Genomic DNA, 21576 nt, shown 5'->3' with positions numbered 1-21576 from the left:
TTCTTTTTCTATTTTCTTTTTTCTTAATTAACTGTATGGGGTGGTTTTGGTTAATAAGATCATACAGGCTTCAAGTACACAAGGCTTGAAGCCTGTGCACAATTCTATGACACATGATCTGTGTACTGCATCCTGTGCCCACCACCCACAGTCAAGTGATTTCCTGTCCCGTGTATCTGGCCCCCCCTTACCCTTCACTACCTCCCCCACCTTCCCTGTGGCGACCACCATACTTGCCTGTGTCTGCGAGGTTTTGTTTTTCTTTGTTCATTTATTTGTTGCTTTCAGTGTTCTGTCCCACATGAGTGAAATCATGGTTTTTAACTTTTTCTGTCTCACTCATTTCGCTTCACATCATACTCTCAAGGTCCACCCATCACTTCTTATAGCGCCATTTTTTACAGTGTCACAAAAGAGGCCAGAAATGCTGGTGAGTCGGGTAACCGCTCAGGCTGCCGAATCACAGTATTTGGGCTCAAATCCAGGTCCCCCTTGGAGCAACGAGACTTTGGACAAGTACCCCATCCTCTCAAAGCTTCAGCCCCTTCATGTGCAAAACTGGGTGATGATGGCTACCTCACTAGACAGCTATGAGAAGTAGGCAAATTACCACACAGGAAGCACTTATGAGAGTGCGGAGGGCATGGGGGGAGGCTTGTGAAGTGTTTGTTGTCACCTCATCCCCGATACTGCCAAACCCGGGTCTCGGAGGGGAAGGACAGAGGACAGAGCTGACATTCTCACCACACGGCTTCAGTAAATACCCGCACCATTCACCAGAGGTTTCCGACCCTCACACCTGTGCACCTGTCCCACTGACGGCAGCTGTTCTACTTGCAGCCTAACCTCACCAAGAGTATGTCAGAAAGCATGTGCCTTGGTGGTCGCCTTCTCCTTGTCAGTTACGTCTTGATTATTTACTCTTCCTCTATTTTTGGTATATGTTCTTGGTATAATCGAGATGATTAAGTTCCATAAGTTACAACCCACGACTAGTCCTAGATCACACCCACCTGCATCTTTTTGTAAAACCCACCCCTGATTTCCGCCCTCCCTCGGTCTCGGCCTCGGTTCAAGCACGTGAGGCCTCAGACCGGGCAACTGGCTCCTTGCTGAGCTCCCAGCCCATCCGCTCCGTCTAACCTGCCCTTGGTGTTAGCACACACAGACACAGGTATTTTGCAATTTCCTACAATAACATGTAGTTCGAGAGGGGAAAAACTCATTTCTGGTCGCCTAAAGAATCCAGACCGTTTTTTCCCCCCAAACTACACATTCACAAGCGAGTGGGATGAGCCTGCCTCCCTGGACTCGTCACCCACACCCCGTGCCAGCCCTGCTACCCCGGCCACCACGTGCCATCTGCAGTCAGGGCCCTTCTTCTCCTGGGGCCCCGGTGGATCCTTCCGCCGAGAAAGTCTCTCTAAACCAGGACACACTTTTGCGGGCTGGTTCCAAGGGCCGCTTCTCTGACACGCTCCCCACTGCCCCGGAGCCGCCTCCCACCCGCTCCCACCCGCTCCCACCCGCTCCCCAGTTCTGCAGCCCCTGCAGCCCGTGCAGCCCCTCGGGAAGCCCCTCCTCCGGGTCTGCAACTGTCAGGGACTTTGGTTGGTTTTTGTTGTTGTTGATTCCCTTTCATTCTACTTCCTCCTCCCTCAGGAGAGCAGAGCTTCCTTAAGGGCAGCGGCTGTGTCTTACTTATCTCAATAAATACTCCTTACAATATACCTGGAGAGTAATTACTTAATAACTGCTTTGGAAAACAGGAATTAGAGTCAACGGAACAACAGTCAGCCGCGGCAAACATGATTCACGAAGTACCAGGCCTGGTCAGTCACAGTTGGCACCTCCCAGTCCAACAACATGCATCCACTGTATGCAATCCCACTCCTCCAAAAATCAGTTACCGTTTTTTCAAGAAATATATCACACATCTTGTGAAGCACTATCAATGCTATTTAAAGGAGAAACTATGCCTGAACAGATGTGGACAGCTTATTTTTTTGGTTTCTGAAAGAAACGGTAAGTTAAAATAGGATATTTACCTACATTCGCATGCCATCTGGAATGGTTGTAGGAATATACATTTTGCTCTGTTAAGAAGACTTCATACTCTTTCTTATTTCATATGATAAAAATGTTAAGATACTCATACTCATGTGGAACAATGTCACTGAAACACGCGTGAAAGCATGCAGCTACAGACGTGAAGTTATCACCAGCCAAGAACCACGAACGTTCACTTTATGTCAGGAAATAGCTGAGATATTTTACACTCCAAAGCCATGTAAGATCAGTCAGTGCAAAAGCAAGGCGAGGCTGACACAGCGGCCGTTACTGACACTTCTGGAACTTTAAGGGAAGGAGCCAGTGCCTTGTAGATGGGGTGCAAAGAGAAAGGAGACACCTACTAGTAGAGAACTTCATTTGCTTCATGTCTTTCGTATCTCACAGTTTCACACATTAACCTGTCGAAGAAAAAGACATGAGTTAAACAAATGCCATGAAAAACTATACTCGTAGTTTAAAAACGTAAAGGAACCATGTAGTCTACGAAGTCAGGAATACTTATATAGTCCTGTCATAATCACTAACTGGCCTCAAGATGAATACTTTTGGTGCTTCTGTTACCAAAATAAAATAAAATAAAATCTGATGCTATGAAAAAAACATTTTGTTAGATGTTAACTTCATCAATTTCCTTGATAGGGAACAAAATTGTACGTGTTTCTTATACTCTGTGAATGACATTTGGACTATATTCTCCAAGGTAAACAGAAAATGAGAAGGAACTTCAGAAAGGAAAACCTACCAATGTAAACAGTGATAACGTCATTCAGAGCTCAACACTGATGTTTCTTAACAGTATGGAATCTCAGACAAAGGTGGGCTTTTATTAACTCAATATTTTAATGACTAATGAATAAATAGAGGTGTTACAACTTTTGAAGAATTGTTATTTCAGCTGATTTTCCCTGAGGAAAAAAATTATGTAAGTTATGGAAAACACAAATACATTTTTAAATATTCAAAAGTACTTCAAGAAAAGCATCTTCAAAAAGCATCCCATTCTTTTAAGCCCAAATAAAACTTCCCCCAAAATATAGAAATGCACAAGAGAATAGGGTGATTATGTCACGCCTTCTTGTGAATGAAATAGTACAAAGAACACGTTGGCTTGGCTATAAAAGTGAGTATTTTCACAGCACCTCCATTCTGGCTGATGGGGTGACTGGTCTCCAGTCTAGGAGACACTGAGATCAGCCCCGACCGACCCATTTTTCTTTCTTCTGTTTGCTAAACCCGACAAACCCAACACGATTTTTCCCTTGAACACAATTCTCTTGGGTCCTCTCTCTCCCTCATTCTTTCTGCTGCCACCGCCCGACTCTGGCCGTCCTTCCGGACCTCCCGATGCCTCACTCCAAACTTTCAAGCTGAAGGGCGCAGCTCCAGGAGGCAGCATCCAATGTTGAACGTACATCGCTGGACACACCGTTTCCTTTCATAGACGGAGTCGCACGAATTCTTTACAGAAAAGATTGACAGACACCAGGGCCTGGGCCTTGTTAGCTGCTGGAATGAAAGAAGGGTCCTTGCCCAACCTCTTCACGGCATCTCACTCCCTCTCCTGCACAAGACCCTGCCTTCCTGCCCGCTCACCTCCTTCCCCTGCAGCGCCACCTGCTTCTCCCTCTCTCCTCGTCACTTTCCATGACACAGAAACGCATCGTACTACCACCTGTCATGCATGGGGCGGGAACACCTCCCTTGATCCCACTTCCCGCTCCAGCTATCATCCACACTTTGCTTTTCCCAGGACAGCAATTCCCCTTTTCGAGCTGTCTACACACCATCCCCATTTTCTCACCCTCTTCCCACTCCCACACCATTTGGTTCCTGACTCGCCAAAGAAAAGGCTCCAAAAACTTAGCAGCTCCTCCAGGCTATCTAAGTCCTTTCTGTCCTTATCTTAATTCTGCTTCTCCACAGCAATTGATGACTCCTCTCTCCTAAGAGCATTATCTTATCTATGCTTGGAGGCCCCGGTCTCCAGGTTTTTCTCCTATAATTTATTAGGTGCCTTTTCTGTCTCCTTTGGGTTCTCCCTGAATTCTAGCCCTCTGCCTGACCCCTAAAAGTTCCCCAGCACCTCCAGCAGCCCTTCAGCCCTCTTCGCCTCCACCCCACATCACCTTGCCCAGTCTGCGATATCACATTTAATCTGTAAACCGATGACTTCCACAGCAATGGCCAGACCTAACCTTGCACCCTGACATCCGCTCACCTAAACGCCTGCTTCTGCAGCCAGTGGCTGGGGAATGGCCACCATTTCATGCTCAAAATGTCCGAAACACATTTTGAACTTCTTCCCCTAAAATCTGCTTTCTCACAGTCACTACACAATTTTTTAGTCCAAACACCTGGAGTCCTCAACCTTGACTCCTCTCTTTTCTTCACGACCCACCTTTCGGGCTGCATGTGTTACCAAAATAGATCCTCTCAAACCGACCAGGTTCACCATCTCCCCTGGGAAAACCTAGTAAGAGCCACGATTACCCCACTAGTTACCCTCTCTCACCAGGACTACAAATGAAGACTGGCATGTCTACTTGTGCTCACCTATTGACAAGTCTCCACGCAACTTCCAGACAAATCTCTGCAAATGTTAAGTCAGATTTCCTCCTACCCCCTGTCTTAATCTCCACTACCTTCAGAAGGAAACACGAACTCCTCACCCTCGAATGCCACTGGGCTATCGTTACTGAGCCTCTGGACTATTGTTACCGAGTCTCTCGCGCTCTGCACAGCACCTGCCTTCTCATACACCACACCTGTTCCCCCGACAGAGCACCTGACACCCACCTACACTGCAAGATCTTCGCTCACCTGCCCAGCACCCGTTCTCACCAGGCCCAACACAGGGGCCTAAGCCCCACAACGGCAGCCGTCCGGTCCACTTTGAGGCTGCACCACCACAGCCTGCATCAGTGACCAGCACACAGTCAGCACACAATCAAAGACTGCTGACCGGATAAATGAATGTAACCGGTGCCATCAAAAAAAAAAAGATAAAATCTTCTAGATGACAATGTTCTAATAAATGAAAAAAGTACCAAAAGGTTTTTAATCCTAAAACATGGTTAGGGAATGCTTCATCAAAAGCACTTTGATCTTTTCTGAATCCCTAAAGAATGCAGCAACATAATGAAGTTGTGGCATGACATCTAGAAGTACCCTCAGAACATAACCACACTCATCCATAAGGCCGAAGGACATCTACCTACAGTTCAGCAGGCTCCCGGTTCCAACTCTGATTGGCCCCAGGCACTCAGAGCTTTTTACCAATTTTGGCCTCAACTCCTAACTGTATAGCATCCTCTTCCCCTTTGGCCAACATGTTGCTTCTGATCCGCATGGATTAAGGAAGTAAACATTAACAAAGCAAAGTCGTGTTGAAAAATATATCGATTTTAAAGTAAGATTTGAAAACCTTCACGTTGCACAGTGTAGGATTGTACAGTAAGTAACACAGTCAATCAACTGCTCATAATCACCGCGTCGCTGCGTGCGAATGTGCGTTCCTGTGGGAACGCACACCTCGGACACTTTCAAATACCAGCCTCTCCCCTCTCACAGTTGAAGGCTCATGTTCTACAGCTTATTACTGAATAAACAGACTGAGAGTCTTGGTTAAGAGCTGCTTTTTTCCCTTAGGTTGGAAAACTGCATTATGTAGAAGTCTAAACTGCTCTCTCCTTAATCCTAGGGGTAAAACTTTTATTTTAAAAATTCAAAGAAAATGTATCTAAACATGATGTGTTTTTCTCAGACACGGTCATTATTATGAAGCAGATTATCCAAGTCATCAGGTTTATCTGTGGCTCTTCTTTTGTTGTTATTCATTCGGGTGTTCTGCTCTGGCTCTGAACGTGAACTTAAGATAGTTTCAGCTGATGTCTTCCAAAAATAGGAGAAACAAATGACTTTTTAACACAAGCAGAATAAGATAAACATCTCAAAGGCTCCTCCCTGTAAATTCATGCAACAAACAAAACTCTAAAATCTTTCTAAGGTATAGATGGACTAAACTATACCCTTTAATTATCCAGTTATTTCTAATCAAAATTTACCTTCGAAAGGCAGAAAATTGATAGTTCTAAAGCTCGTGAAGAGGTGGATGGAACTTCACAGTGTTACCATCTCTGCTTTTACAATTTTAAACATTTTCATAAGAAGTATTAAGATTTTTCTCTTACTATTTCATAGAATTCCTACTGTCTAAATAATTTTATAACCATATATACTGTACATAAATTATATAATCATACGTCTAAATATTATCCATGTGCCTTTATACTCATCGAGAACAAATATTTATATTTGCATAGTAATTAATTTACTTGCCTAGGAAGATTAACTGCCTTTGATTAAATAAACAGTTGGTGCCCAATTTTTTTCTTCGAATTAGTTGGTATCAAAAAAATAAAATAAAATGAAAGTTGTACACTTTAAAATTATTCTTGCTTTAATTCCAGCCATCTTATAAATTCCCAGTGGTTTTGCCCTTTCCAATAAAACTTGACTAAATTTTTAAACACTTTACGTGCAATCCACTTTAATTTAAATGATTTCATTAAAAATTTAATTTTAGAAGTACTCAATCCTCTTGACACTTTTTTCCATTAACAACTAAATATGAAATTGACATGCTCACAAATTAATTAGTGTTTAAAGAGTAAAGGGGAAATACATAGAAAAAAGTTATCCTTTCATAATTAAAAACTGCTGGTTTCACAACTAGCTAGGGCTGGAGGAAACAAAACCTTCCCACTCCGTCTTCTTGGTTTATGTAACCCATCTTCCCAGGGCCCTTTATTTTCTGTTCCAGAAAAATTTTCTGTTCCTGTTTTTAAGGTAAAAAAACCCAATGGACTGCATGTTTTTAATTGTTTAGTACGAAGTCAGAGAACCATCAGTAAGGTTGCTGCTAAACAAGGTAAGGGAAACGCCAGAAGCAGTCAGAGGTGGACCACATATAGAAACAGCTACGGTGCAAGCTGAGTTTCCCAATTTAATGCAATAAATACTACACAGACCTAAATCACATAGTGAAATCATGGACCTATTCCGTCTTTGAACAATTGAAAGGTTCTGGTTTCTTATATATCTGAGTGCTGAGAGGTAGGTTTTTCTTTGCCAAGATGGCAAATAATGAATGCTCCCTCTGGGAGATGCACCAAGTGGTGTTTATTACTTTAGGTGACGGGGTGCGGGAAGAAAGGTGGAGGGAGAGAGGCTACCGCTATGGCATAACTATAAAAAAATTATCATGTCCATAAAATGAATTCGATTTTATAGACTCTACAAAGCCAATACAGGGGCTCAATGAGGCAGCGTTTTCATAAGTAAGTTATCTTTACTCCTACTTCTTAAGTGCAATAAACAATTGTGTAAAGTTCTAGCACCTTATTATCATTACTCTTAACGTGACTCACCGAAGCTGATGCTCTCTCAGGTTCGATAAGGCTTCCATCCCGTGTAGATAGGAATACACTATTTCCAGATCCTGTTTGAAAAAAAAAAAGGATTGGAATCATCAGACTTGTCAGGAAAAGAAGCTTCTAAACCAAGTCACTATATTTACAATTTGCAGACCAAGTTAAAGGCGGGTGGTTTTTTTTTTAATAGAAGTTTTCTTGGGCATTAAAAATAAGCATGATTATAAGAAAAGCTAAATTGCCCACATGCTATCCATACAACAACTGCCTTTGGGATATAGACAAAAGCTACGAAAATATAAAATAAATTGGCAAAAACTTATGAAAACAAATCCCTCATAAATTGTTCTTTATTTATCACATATTTCTGAATTTTACATTAAAATGCCAAAAGCAAAATTTTAACATAACCCATATGTATTTGCTAATATTGTGATTAAATCAAATGATTCTGTTGGACAATATAAAATAATGTATGTTATTCTATGACTATATTTAAAAATTAGGCTGAATTTAATTTTTCTGTTCTTACCACGATATTTCTTATATACATAAATATTTAAGCTTAAATGTTTTCTTTAAAAAAAGAAAGACATGGTTTGTTTTTCTAGATCATTTGTAACACACAGAATAAGGATTCAGTTATTCAAAGTTCAGAACTGGTAAAAATTCAAAATCCTATTTAAACATTTGTATCACACGCCAGTAAGGAATTTTAAGACTCTAGTACATATGTAGGATTACCCAGTTTGTGATTCAGGAATATGAGTGGATATTTAGTTTTTCGAGATTGTTTTGGCTCTTTTGAGTGCCTTGAATTTCCATATGAATTTTGGAATCAGCTTATCAATCTCTGAAAAAAAGGCCAGCAGGATTTTAATAAGGATTGCACTGAATCTATAGATCAATTATGGTAGCAGAGCCATCTTAACTTTTAGTCTCTCAATCTATGGCATGGGATATTTTTCCAATATTTAGGTCTTTAATTTCTTTCAACAATGTTTTGTACTTTTCAGTGTACAAGTTTTGCGATACTTTGCTTACCAGAGATACAAACTCTTTTTCTTAAACATCGGTACATATATCGGGTTTGTACGTGACTAATGTAAAGCCATAATGTTTAAGCTAGTCATACCCTTGAACCTATGCGCCTAATACATCTAACAATATTTAAGAGAAGAGTTTGCATCTCTCAGATCAGCCACAACCTCTGATGGGTGAAACTTAATCCTCTCTTTTAATTAAGAAAAATGTCCGTAGCCTCAGGAATATCTTTCAAGGCAATTCAAAGTCTATGTGCCATTATAGTTTATATACTTGGGGGATAGATAGGGGCAATGATTCATAGAATAATTAGATAAAGAATTCTAAACTTTCTTTTTTAATCTTCACCCAAGGACATTATTTCGTTGTTTTCTAGAGAGACAGAAAGGGAGAGAGAAGCATCAACTAGTTACCTGCTGACACACCTGGACCCAGAATCGTATGCACCCCGACCTGAGACTCAACCCGTAACCTAGGTATGCACCCTGACTGGGAATCGAACCTGTCACCCTCACATCATGGGAAGATGCTCCAACCAACTGAGCTACACCAGTCAGAGCAAGATTTTGAAACTTTTAAAAAAGAGGATATTGTGAAGGATTTTGACCTAAAATATTTTTTATAATAAAAAATATTTTCAAAACAATATTAGCATGTGCTATGGTAGAAAACACCTCATTTATAATTCTAAATTGTCCCAATTTAAAATGTGTTAATATTAAAGATTAAGAGTTTCCCCTCGGGTGGTCAACTTTCAAATAAATTAATTTTATTCATCTGTACTTTTATTTCCCATGAGTCTTTTAATAACGATTTAAAGACTCAAATTTCAAACTAGACCCTATGAATTCAGTACAAATTTTAAAAAAAGAATAAAGTAAAACCTTTCCCACTGTCTGGTTAACAAAGTTCACGTTCTTTAGAAGCAATCAGATGCCAATCATAATATTCTATTTGCATCGGGGGAGCCAATAAAAATATTCTAGTCAATGAGGAGTTTTCTTTAATGCTTATAATAAAATGTTCTTCTGCATAATTCTGAAGTTCACATTCTATTTTATATAAGTATTGACTTACTTGCAGGCATTAAATAGTACAGAAAGACTCCCATTTCTGAAGAGCTTACATTATGAATCAAATATTAAAGTCGTACATGTTTTCCCCCTTAAGCACCCATCATCCACAGTAACCTGCCTGAGACAATTCTTTTATTTAAGCAAACAAACAAGTCTATTCACATTCATTTAACACTCATCAGGCAAACACATTTATACTATGAAAAAAAGTACATTTGGGAAATTAGTAGAAAGAAGTAGAAGTTTTAAAGATTGGAGAAGAGAGCGAAGTCTCGAAGAACATGAGGGAAACAAGAATTTGGAAGCTCAGAAACAGGAGGAGGAAAAGAAGGGCATTAATCCTTAAGAGACAACAGACCTTGAAATAACTAAGTTCCTTCTGCAGACAAACCAAGCAAAATCCAAGTAAAAAAGCATGCCCCTTGATCAAAGGGCACTTTGATTACTTGTTGTTTCTTAACATTATGGGGTTTCATACTTGAACCGGAGTCACGCAGGCTGGTTACATGTGTCAGTATTACCTGCGTCAACTTAACTTTGTATAATTTGCATAATTATACAGCATATATCTGTGAACAGTAACTACCACCATTATATCTTTATCTTCAAAAATATGTATAGTTATAACTTGCACATTAAGCAAGATCGCGCATTAGTTCATTAGAACATGGAGAATAATGGTGTGTTGTCACCTACAAGTGACTGACAGGAGGTCAGGAAGCCTGCACTGCTAAGCTGAGTGCGAAAGAAAGAGACTGCAGTACCAAATTTAAAAAGTAGGTTTTTTCCATCTATGTCTGTAGCTGCATGAATCAAACTCTCCCACCTCAAATAACCATGTTGCAGCAGGAGCAACTGGCCAGGGCCAGAGGGGCGGCGGGGGGTGTTAAGTTTAAATACGGCCACTCAAGCAAATACACAACCAGCAATCCTGTGCCGCTGTTCCATGTGAGTATCTTAGATACTTCACCAGACTAAAAGCTTCTTTAATGAACTCAATAATTACGTCCACTGTTTACGCTTAGAATAAGTCACCTCAAAAGAAAACCGTTTGAGCTTACGGCCTAGAAGAGCAGACAACATTATTCCACGTGAATCTGTGACATGGAAGGCAGTATCGTCTATGTTACATGGACGGCAGTGTCATCCAGCCTGAAGTAGACGACTTTGCAGAGAGATTCTGTCTAATCCGACCGGACATCTCTTATGGTGAGAAACTGGTGTCTAAATGGCACAGAACAGTAAACGCAACGTCTCACTGTGCAGAGTCACGCGACCTTCACAGACAGGGGAAGCGGGGAAAGCAGCGCAGCTATGGAAGAGGCACCACGGAAGCCGTGCTCTCAGACTCCCAGACGCACAGAACTTTGACTGGAGGTGAGCAAATGGAATGCAAAACTGAGGGCAGGAGGAGCCTGTGCGAAAGCCCCCTCGGCCTAATCCTAGGTGGGCCAAGGACTGGGATTGCAAGTGAGGGAAATAACAATGCACGGCAAGAAAGGAGACAAGGTTTCTCCTCCTTCCCTAGGGGCAAGGGAGATTGGGCAATTTTTGAAAGAAGCAAAGACGGCATTTTTTATTTTCTTATCAGTTTTTCTGCCCTCTCCCCAGGTGTCCAGCAGCCTCACAGTACCACAAACCTCATTTGGAGGCACACGCCCGGGTCTAAAAATTAAAGGAAGGCAGCCTGAGCACAGATGCAGGCATGAGTGATGGGTAGGGGCCCATGAACCTTCCACAGAGTAACTGCCCATCAGCGTTGGAGTGTCTACAGTCCAAACAAACATCGGAGTGGCATGAGATCTCAGGCGGTACAACCAAGAGAGATGAAACAGATCAGCCGTGTACCCATGCAAAGCGCCCCATTCTGCCTGGGAACTAGCACCACCCCACCCTGCCCCTAGGAGTCACCCTCAACTGCCCCTCTTCCCTTTTCACTCACATGTCTCAACCTTCCTTTCCCCTTAACGGTTGGCCTTTATTAACACAACCTATGAGGTGGCATGGAATTGCCTGTGTGCCTCAAGGAAATGAAGAGGCAAATGGGTGAGGTGCTGAGGAAGTCTCGCTCTTCAAACCAACCTGCAATCTGTCAACTTCGGTGAAAACTAGATAAAACAGAAAAAGAGTTTTCTTTTAAGATAAGAGAGATGTACGGCCTTTGGGGAGTTATTTTCTTGGATCTCAATTTTTTTTCTCTACACAAACAAGAGATATTTGCAGACTGAAGTTATGTTCCAACGACCTTGGCCGTAGAAAAAGAAAAACCAGCGGGCAGTTAAATCACCCGAAGTGTCCAGTGTCCACTTCTGTCAGAAAACTAGGACACGTGAACTGAGAGCTTAACCTCCCCAACTGCACCCCCCAACACAAGCAAAATTCACACGACTATTACTGTTTTAAATAACCCTAGAACACGTGAGCTATTTTCCCCCAAATAACTCTCTAGCCTTGAATACAAACAGGAACACTCTGCTCTCATCAGGAAGTAGTGGGTTTTTTTTTAGAACAATAAGCCCTTCCTGCTACCCTAGGAAGGACATCCTTTTTTTCAAAAACAGATGCTATTTGAAAGCAGATTAACATTATCGAAGATAATGTAGCCCAGCAGACAAAGATCTGACCGGCCAGTTAAAATGCAGTCTTCCATGAAAAAGAATTTTGGGGGTCCCAAACGTAAACTATGTGTGAAAGTCCAAAAGCATCCCCTATGGTGCTTGGGAGACGGATTGTTCACAATCTAATTAAACCTCTTGCCCAGAGTAGGTAAACTCCACACAAGTGTAATAGGAAAGAAGTCGGAGTGAACGTTCTCTGCACCACGGGCTCTTTCGCTAACGTCTCCTTGGAGACTCATTCAGAATGCAATAGGCCTCATACCAAACTTAGACCTCACTTAAAACCAGCTTTTAAAAAATTATATTTTATTTATTTATTTGTAGAAAGAGGGGAAGGGAAGGAGAGAGAGTGGGAGAGAAACATCAATGTGTGGTTGCCTCTCACGTGGCCCCCCTGGGGACCTGGCCTGCAACCCAGGCATGTGCCCTGACTGGGAATCAAACTGGCAACCCTTTGGTCCACAGCCCGTGCTCAGTCCACTGAGCTACACCAGCCAGGGCAAAACCAGCTTTTAATTTCACTTGTTCATCAGCACCGGGGTCCCACTAGCAATGGGCTGCACGTGCCGGCGGAGCCACTGGAGAGCTGAGAGGAGACAGGTCCCTCCTTCCCCACCACCAGTAACGCTGCACCCCCTCCGCCCTTCCTCTGCGGTCTCTGTGAACAATGTACAGCCTGTGAGGAAAAATACAGCCACCTTTTTCCTTTGGAACGAGTTTTGTTTTACACATGAAGCTATGTATTTAAACTATAATCCAAAGTATGGTGGTCGAATGGTAAAATGTTCAGGTTATATGATAAATTTAAAAAATATATATATATATGGATTCTTTTTAAAAGACTGTATTGCAATCATCATCAAAGAAAGGAAAGCTGAGACTGGGCTATAATTAGCAGCTGTACAGAGGAGACCTAAGTGGTAGGTGCTTTGGGGTTTAAGCATGAGAAGGAAGAGAAAGAATTATGTTAAGTAACAGCAGTCTCAGGAGCAGGAACTATACTGACGCCAACCTCACTCTCTTGCAGAGACAAAATAATAGTAATACTTACTCATCTGTCTTGGCCAAAGATCACTAGCAAAAAATTAAAAGAGTTATGTCTTGAACAATATTAAAAAAGAGGTTAAAGGCTGGAATAGCCAAGGGCCAAACTCGTGTCTGCAGCCAATGAGGGGGAACAGGCAGGAAGGGCGGGAAGCCTGCACGTCGTGTCTGTTGCAGTTACACTTGTACGTTTTATTTGGGACATCCTGATTTTTCCACACTACAACACGCAAAACAACTATCCTAAGAAAGATAATGGAAAGAATAGGAGCTTTGGGGTCAAACAGAGCACAGCCGACATCCTCACGCCCAACCCTGCTGAGCTGTATGAGCCTGGTTTTGTTCCAGAGGCTGTGCTTGCAAATCAGGGCAAACGGTGTACCCAGCTGGGCCCTGCAGCTAAAGTGATACCGAGTTTCGTACAGACCCTCGAAAAATGGTAGCTGATCTCATTATCTGTGAGAATACCAGAGCACAGTAATACCAAGAATATAAACAAAATATTCCTGACATTTACATACATGAGAATTTTTACAAACAGATTTTCATATGTATCTCTATCCAAGAAATACTGGAATGAATTACTTATATAAAACAATGAAGAGCCCCTAAATTGTCTGCTTTATCCATCTAGATTTTTTACTTGCAGTTTGGTAGGCAGAGGGTGCCCACGGCCTCCAGAGCGCCCACCCATCAGCACCCCGTCAAGCACATCATAGCAGACCACCTGACTGCCAAGCTCCCCAGGCAGGCTTCTGAATAAAACCCAAACACCAACAATCTCTTGCATCCTTTTCAGACAAATGGCCAGCAATCTTTGGGCCCAGCCTAAAGCAAAGTCCTTCAAAACACTCTTCCCTTGGCGAAGAAAGGCCCTCCTCCAAGTCTCCACTGGTAGTGATGGCTTCCTTTCGGAGCCAAGAAGTTCTTACGGCCTGCCCACCATTTGCCCCTTCCCTGTGTTCCATTGGGTTCCTTTACGTTCGGGGGTTTACATTTTCCACCCTCCGCCAGAGAATAAACAGTCTGAACAAAGTTACTCTGTTTTCTTTTACCCCTCGTTCTAATCTCTGCATCTAGCAACAGACACGGAATGCGCTGGATGCCAAAAGAGAGAAGGGCAGCATTTCTGCAGGCCGGTGGTATGCTCAAATGAAACCTCCTGAAAATAACAGCTGGAAAAAAAAGGAAGGGAGGAAATCTGCTTCCAGTCCTGGTGCTCAGAGCTGTGCAAAGAAACCCGTACCTGCGGAGAGTGAGACAATTTTGTACAGGGCCACAAGGGGGCAGACCAGACCAACGGTCCTTTTGCGGCCCTAGCAAATTCCAGTTCCTGGCTCTCACGGGTACGTTTCCATTAAACATTCTTAAGAGATTTGGGTCTTCAAAAGTGTTCTTTCTAAAATAAAATAATTAAATAATTAGACATAAATATTAAAAAAAAGTGTTCTTTCTAATCATCTCAGAGAATATGATGAGTCCTTTTCTCCTCACGTCCCTGAGAAAAGGGGCACGAGAAGGCAGACAAGTCTATGAGCACCTATATTACAATCATTCCATTTGTATCGTCCCTACCAGGGAAAAACCTGATTGTAAATCAGCCTCCATACCAAACACGTCCTGGGAAAACACCAGAGCATAGAGAAACATCAAATCACCACACTGCTGAGGAGTCTGTGCCCACCGAGCCCCTCAGGCCCCAGAGAGCCACACCATCGCACAACTTCAGGAAAAGGTCAGGCAAAAACAAACCCATGGTGGAGTGTATGATTTTCACTAAAATTCTCAAATATGTAATTTCAGTCCTAAGTCATAGGGCAGCAGTTTCTAAGCTTACTAATTTACACCGAAAGGGGAAGAAGAGTTGTGATTTCATTCAAATTCACGTGTCAAACCCAGGACAACCTGGTGACTGTGTTACTTGTCCTCGGTAACACAGCATGGACGTGTGCCTCTTCAGCCTCGGGCACATGAGCATTACGAGACAGAGATACAGATTCCAGAAGGAAAAGGCACAGATTTGAGCTATTCTGGTTGTCTAAAATCTCCTCCGGAGTTTGCCACTAAAAAAAAAAAAAAAAAGGTATTCTTTCTACCTTTTTGAAAAGGGGAGTTTTGAACTTGTACAAAAGTAATTATAAAGTAAATACTCCTGAAATTAACCACAAAAATTACAACATGGACATCTGAGTTAAACCCTTGGGCCCTGCTTCCTCCACTTCAAGTTGAAGGGCAGAGGGACAGGGGGCGTGTGGCGACCCTGGTTCAGGGGAGGTGAACTGAATAAGGTCAAAAGGAAAGGAGTAATAAATTCTAAAGGCGAGGGGAGATGTTGCATGTAATTCTCACTCTCAAAGAGTTTCTCTCTTACAGAAGAAAACACAGGAGTTCCATGGGTGCGGCGAGGAAGACCTTACAAGGCAGTTCTCCCGACTACTAAGCGAGCGGTGTTCTGTTTAGCAACTTAGAACATGCGTCTCCCGCCCTGCGTGCTGGGGAAAACAGCCACCTGAGCAGATCCACTGCACTTGAGAAGATCAAAACGTCTCAGAAAAATCAACACTTCGGTTGAAACTAAAAACTGACCCTGCGCACAAGTAAGAAAAAATATCAAGTGTCTGAATCAGTCCACAATTCCTGTTTTTGAGAGTCAGGGTAAGGATTTCCCCTTCGGAACAATGCATTATCACGAAGCCCACAGACAGCTTCCCACAATTCACATCTCTTAGGAAGCAAGAACAAAATGTCTTTATTACGGAGTCACTAATTTATAATCTCTTAGATTAGAAAATCCATAGTCAAATTTTCATTTCACATGTAAAGATTAACGCACTACAAAATTATTTGCAGTAAATTTAATGCTAGCCTTGTTTTTCGTCTCTAATAATAAACTAGGCAGGCCGTGAGTGAGTACATTTTAAGTTAACATTGAAACATTTGACTAAGAACCCCCCCACACACTGCCCTAATCAAAGGGTTCTTGAACTTTCTTTCATTTCAATATAAAAAAATTAGCCAAACATACTCCCTCCCTCTGGCGTGGTGGTCAACTCATTTCCCACAGCCGGTCTGGCTCTGGGTAAGCCCGGTGTGAGTCTTGCCAAGTTGGGATGGGTAGAAAGCGCTGCCATACACCCCCCTGAACTCAGTCTCTCCAACAAGGGGCCCCCGAGTCTACACAGATCACTCTCAAGTTGCCTCAACTTTCAAACACCGACCCGATTCCAGAGGCTCCATTAACAGGTCTTACGCTGGGCCATTCACTGCTCAAACGCCCATGCTCCTCCGGCGGGGGAGTTCACCATCCTAACCTGAGAGAGGCTAGGCAGAGCAGGTTACTGGGGACACAGGCTCGTTCTCGCCTCTTGGTAAAGAGGAAGTGATTCTGAATAGAAGCGGGTTTTAAATAGAGAACACTTCATCGTTGTCATTTTTCTAGGCCCAAAGACAAAAATAATATGACATCTGTTTTTCCCATCTTGAATGTTTTACCAAAGACTCCACCATCAATGGTAGTGCTTATTCTCAAACTTCCCTATTTCTCAAGAGGATGAAGCAAATGAAAATATTCTCCCATGAATAATGAAAGCCTTCCAACTGTGTTCGTCAGAAATGAAGTAAATGCTAAAGAAACGGTTCAAAATTTATCTCATTCAGATCTGTCCATAAAAGATGAGGTGGAAAACAAGAAAGGAAGTGTAGCCGTCCAAACAGATAAATACTTGGGGGAGGTGGGCAGTAATAGAAAATGTGCATTATTAGACTGTAGAGAAGAATCAGGGGATATATATATATATATATATATATATATATATATAATGAGTAGCCCATTATATATATATAATTCTAATCAATGCTCCACTGGACAGAATAGCAGGTCATAGATGCTGAACCAGTCCACCTTTCAACCCTTTGAAGCTAAACTGGATCCCCTTTAACTGACCCACTGTAACTGTGTCTGCCTCCCAGAATTGTACAGGATGCACGGTGCACGCAGGTCAGCTTCAACGAGTGCACGCGAACATGAGATCCATGTGCTGCAGGCCATGGCATCCATAAATACCTCGCAGCCCTCCATGACTGCAGTACTTTGACATCAACACACACACACACACACACAGAGTCCCTGAAGCCCTCAGCATCATTATCAAGACTCTCCAGAAACCCAGAATGCGAAGAGCCCTTTCATGGTGACCCTGAGCATCCCGTGAGGCCAGCTGCTGTCAAGAAGCCCTTGCAACCGCACAGGGAGATGAGGAGACCAGTGGGAAGAGGGTTCCCATGCCGGTTTCCCTGAAACACAGGTGTACAACTTAAAGCACAGGTGCCCTCAGAGCCAGGCTTGTAACGGGCAGGTGGGTTTGTGTATTGGTGGCTGCCGCCTAGAACTGGAGGAGCTTCACAGGAAGGAGGAAAGAAGGTTGTGAAACGTCCTTTTCCTGGTAAATATGTCCTTTTCCTGACATATTTCAAAGAAACCTACAGTGAAGGGTTTCCAAGCACCAGTCCACAGGAAAACGTCCACCAGTGACGCAGCAAAACGAAAGACAAAGACGAGTGGTGGGACCCCTGATCGGCCCAACGTACCCTTAATTTAGGAACGGAAACCGGTTTGCCTGTTCTCTACTTTCACATCATTCTTTGAAATTACATTGACCCTAGATGATAGTAGTTCATTGTTTTGTCTCGTATCGTTAATAGAAAAAAAAAAAACCTTTTTAAACTACCCATATTATAATTGTATCCTGATTTTTGAATGGTGGCCAGGGGAGGTCAGTCGTCTTATCTGATGAAATCCAAAACATTGGGACACCCACTTAGGCAACCCATGAATGCAGGAATGGGAGGGGGTAGAGATGACTGTAAATTTCCAAAATTATTCACCTCTTACTTCCAGCTCTATTCTCAAAACTTCTAGGAATTGTTGATGCTTCCCAAAAGAGATCTGTCGATAAATTTTAATTAAAGAAATCTCTAACATTGGAAACTTCTGGAGGAATTCTTTGGCACAGAATGTAAACTTTGCAGAAAAATGTGGCAAGATGTTTTGGGCCAGACATATAATCAGCACAAGCCCTGCCAGGCAACTCCCCTGTGAATTATTTGCTTTCCAGGGCACTGGGCTTAGACTACAAGTCAACTGAACCGCACTGCTCGAGTTCAAATCCCAGCTCTGCCATTTACTAGGTCTGCGTCCTGGACAAGTCAGTCAACCTCCCCTGCAACTGTTTGTTTAGTTAGAAAATGGACATAACAATCATTCCAAGTTCAGATTGGCAAAGTCCTTAGAAAGGAAAGGTTCACGGTAGGCACTTCTTAAAGCACTGACTACCCTTATTATCACAAAAGGGCGCTGTGGGGTGAAGGGGACATCAGTAATCCTCTGGCCAAAATGTGTCAAGCAGCTGGGGTGAAGGGGACATCAGTAATCCTCTGGCCAAAATGTGTCAGGCAGCTGAGATTTCCGGGCAACCTACTGAGAATAGCATTTCAGTGTTTCGGTTTTGTTTTCTTACTGAGATAATTTCTGGTTTTAAAGTAAAATACAATGCTGTAACAATGGATAGCTTAAGGAATAAAGAATGGCAAGATTTGAAAAGTAACAGAGAATCTTAAACACGCCTCATATTTTTAATACAAATGAAGACTTCTACTGAGTCCCGAATTTCAACAGGATTAGGGATACGAAGGGTCCACACTGTTCAGCTGTCACCCCTTCCCTTCCCTCACAGGTCACAGGTAAGTCCGACATCCTAATACTGGGATGTCATCTTGGAGACACGAGATCGGTACAAGACCATTCTGGTCTTCAAGGAAACTCAATGTATGAGGATAGATAAAACATCCCCACTAACAGCTGTACTGCAGGATAGAAAGTCAAGGTCACAGGTCTCAGAAGACAAGGTTTCCTACTCCCAAGTTCAACAAGTGCCTTCTGCCACTCTACCGCTGCTGCGAGCCAACATCAGAACTTCTCAATCATACCACGTCTACTCTTCCCCCTTCAAACTCCAGAATAAGCAAGCTAGTTATACCAGAAATCATAAATATCTCTAACCTTTCTTCCATTTGGCAAGCCATTATTCAATCTCTACTACCCACAAGGAAATGTAATTGGATCCTATATTTAACACCAACTCCTTTCAGGAAAATGGTGTCATTTCCGAAGTGCGTTTTTATCGAGTTACTTAAACTTGTTAGGGCTCAATAATAAAATATAAAGCAATTTTTGTTTCCTGACAAAAAGCACAAATAAACTTGCTGGCCTCGGGGGCTGAAACCCAGCTTGGCTATGTTTACCCTGTGTGGCATCTGGCTGTCCACTGCCTGCATCTAGTCTGCTGTCAAAGCCCAAAGTGAACTCTGTGATGAACTTGGGGAAAAGGAAGAGAAAGAGAAAGGGAAGGCAGAGGAAATAATCTCTTCCTCTCTACCCACAGGTCATTCACCGTTATGGACAGCAGTGTTATTTCTGTTAAATGTAAGCATGAGTTGTGTGCTTTAAGAATATCTGTAAGCACATTCTTTTGAATATTGTCATTAGTAGTAATGCTGGGAGATTTGACTTGTGAAAACATCCAAAACTCACCCAGAACTAAGACTAGCGAATGAGTTGGTTATTCAAGCCCAATGAGGCTCAGAAAATAACACACAATTACAGGAAGTGAAGAGGTTAACTTCCCTGTGGTATTCACTAAGCAACTCTGGTAACAACCCCAAGATGCAGTCTATAAAATCTCTGGAGCAGTATCACCACAGTTTTTATAAAAACTGTATTGTGTGGAAACATGACAAATTTGAAGGATAATACTTAGCTAAATAGATGAGCCCTGATTTGCATTAAAGTTCATGTCCTTACAGTTGATCCTCAGTTTAGTAGGAAAACACTAGTAAATCGAAATGAAACAACAGACAGTTACGGAACCAAAGCCACCGCTCTACACACTACCTGTGTCTGTGCGTCCCTGAATCCTCGAATACATGGCAGGTACATGCTACCTGTGATGCCTCCTATTCTCCTGGAACCAGGGCACTGTTTTACTCAGGAGAGAAAATGCCCAATGCCATCGACATGGTCCACGCGCAACCTCAGCAAACCCTGCTCCACCACGTCAGTGAGGACTCCAGCAAGTGTACAGGTACCGCCCAAGGAACTAATGAGCCTGTGAGGAGAAGGTTCAGTACAGCCACAGACCAGTAAACTCCGCTCTACAGCCTCCCCCAAAACAGAAACTGACGCTGCCTTTAGTACTAGTACCCTAAGCAAAAATTAAAGTTTCACAAATCAGAGAGCAGGAAAAAAAACTGACAAAACTTTTTCTTCTTGATCACTTTTCACATGCCTTTTCTGCTATTAGTCATTTGAGCGTACAGACTTACACGTGAACTACACACACCCCGATGTTTAAACCATTAAGATTGTGTTCTCTGTATCGTTTTCAAGTCTCTTCTTAGAAGTGAACAAGTTTTCTGCCTTAGAAAATCTTTTCTTGACCCCTTCCTAAATCCTCTACAGCAGCAGCTGTATTCCTTGGCCAAGATTCTGGAATGATAGGTTTGCCCCTTTTGTCCATTTTCTCAACTATCCAGTTATTGTATAACTTTTTGGAATCTGATCTTTGCCCTAATGCACTAGCATAAAAAACAGACCAAAAAAAAATCTCTGCCTTTGCAGATATTAAAGTCCAGTAGATATTACCTCTAGTGGGATTGAGTATAAAAACTGTTTGCTAGAAATAAGCAATAAGAAGATAAAGCACCCAAAAGAAGGGGAGCATTAAATGTCAAGAAAGGTGACTGGTGCGGACCACTCCCGCCCCCCCCAACCCCCCACCCCCATCCTCAGGCCTCCGCAGGGCGTGTGCCAGATGAGTAGCCCAAGTCTGACCTCGAGCCTCACTCTTCTTCACATGTGTCCTTTCACTTAGAAATCACGTCTATCCTCCGCCCATGGTTGCACATGCGTTTTCTTACAAACTAGTGCAATCACCAGCTGATGAGTTTCCATTTGAGCCCACTGAAGCACCACTTAAAATAACAACTAAAATTCACACTAAATTTCCCCCCAAAAGACTTCTCTTCTTCTACCACTGGTACCAGTGCTCTGGTGAAAATCCTGGGAGTCACCTCCAACCTGTCGCTGCTGCTGATAGCAGCTCTTCTCTCTTTTTTCATACATTTAATCCACTTCTTAAAAATCCTGTTTAGTCTCCCGTCCTATTTCATCATTCCATTTTCAATAGCATGAATAATTTCAGGGTTTTCTTCCCTGTTATGATGCATACCATA

The 21576-nt window shown here is 42.5% G+C and overlaps 1 protein-coding gene across 8 annotated transcripts in view; it reads right to left on the bottom strand.

The window, feature by feature from the left end:
- Nucleotides 1-21576, bottom strand: part of RAPGEF2 (Rap guanine nucleotide exchange factor 2) — a 219966-nt gene that overhangs the window by 143337 nt on the left and 55053 nt on the right. For all 8 annotated transcript variants that reach the window (XM_037058302.1, XM_037058305.1, XM_037058307.1 and 5 more), the window contains exons 2-3: nucleotides 7503-7573; nucleotides 2415-2471 (exon numbers count right to left, since the gene is read on the bottom strand). In XM_037058302.1, the coding sequence (XP_036914197.1) occupies nucleotides 2415-2471; nucleotides 7503-7573 (128 nt within the window). The remainder of the gene's footprint in view (nucleotides 1-2414; nucleotides 2472-7502; nucleotides 7574-21576) is intronic.

This window comes from Sturnira hondurensis, unplaced genomic scaffold, assembly GCF_014824575.4.
Source record: "Sturnira hondurensis isolate 20B ecotype Veracruz unplaced genomic scaffold, ASM1482457v3 Scaffold0010128, whole genome shotgun sequence".
In the NCBI taxonomy this organism is placed as follows: domain Eukaryota; kingdom Metazoa; phylum Chordata; class Mammalia; order Chiroptera; family Phyllostomidae; genus Sturnira; species Sturnira hondurensis.
The sequence above is the reverse complement of the archived record's forward strand: the minus strand, read 5'-3'. Positions and strand labels throughout refer to the sequence as shown.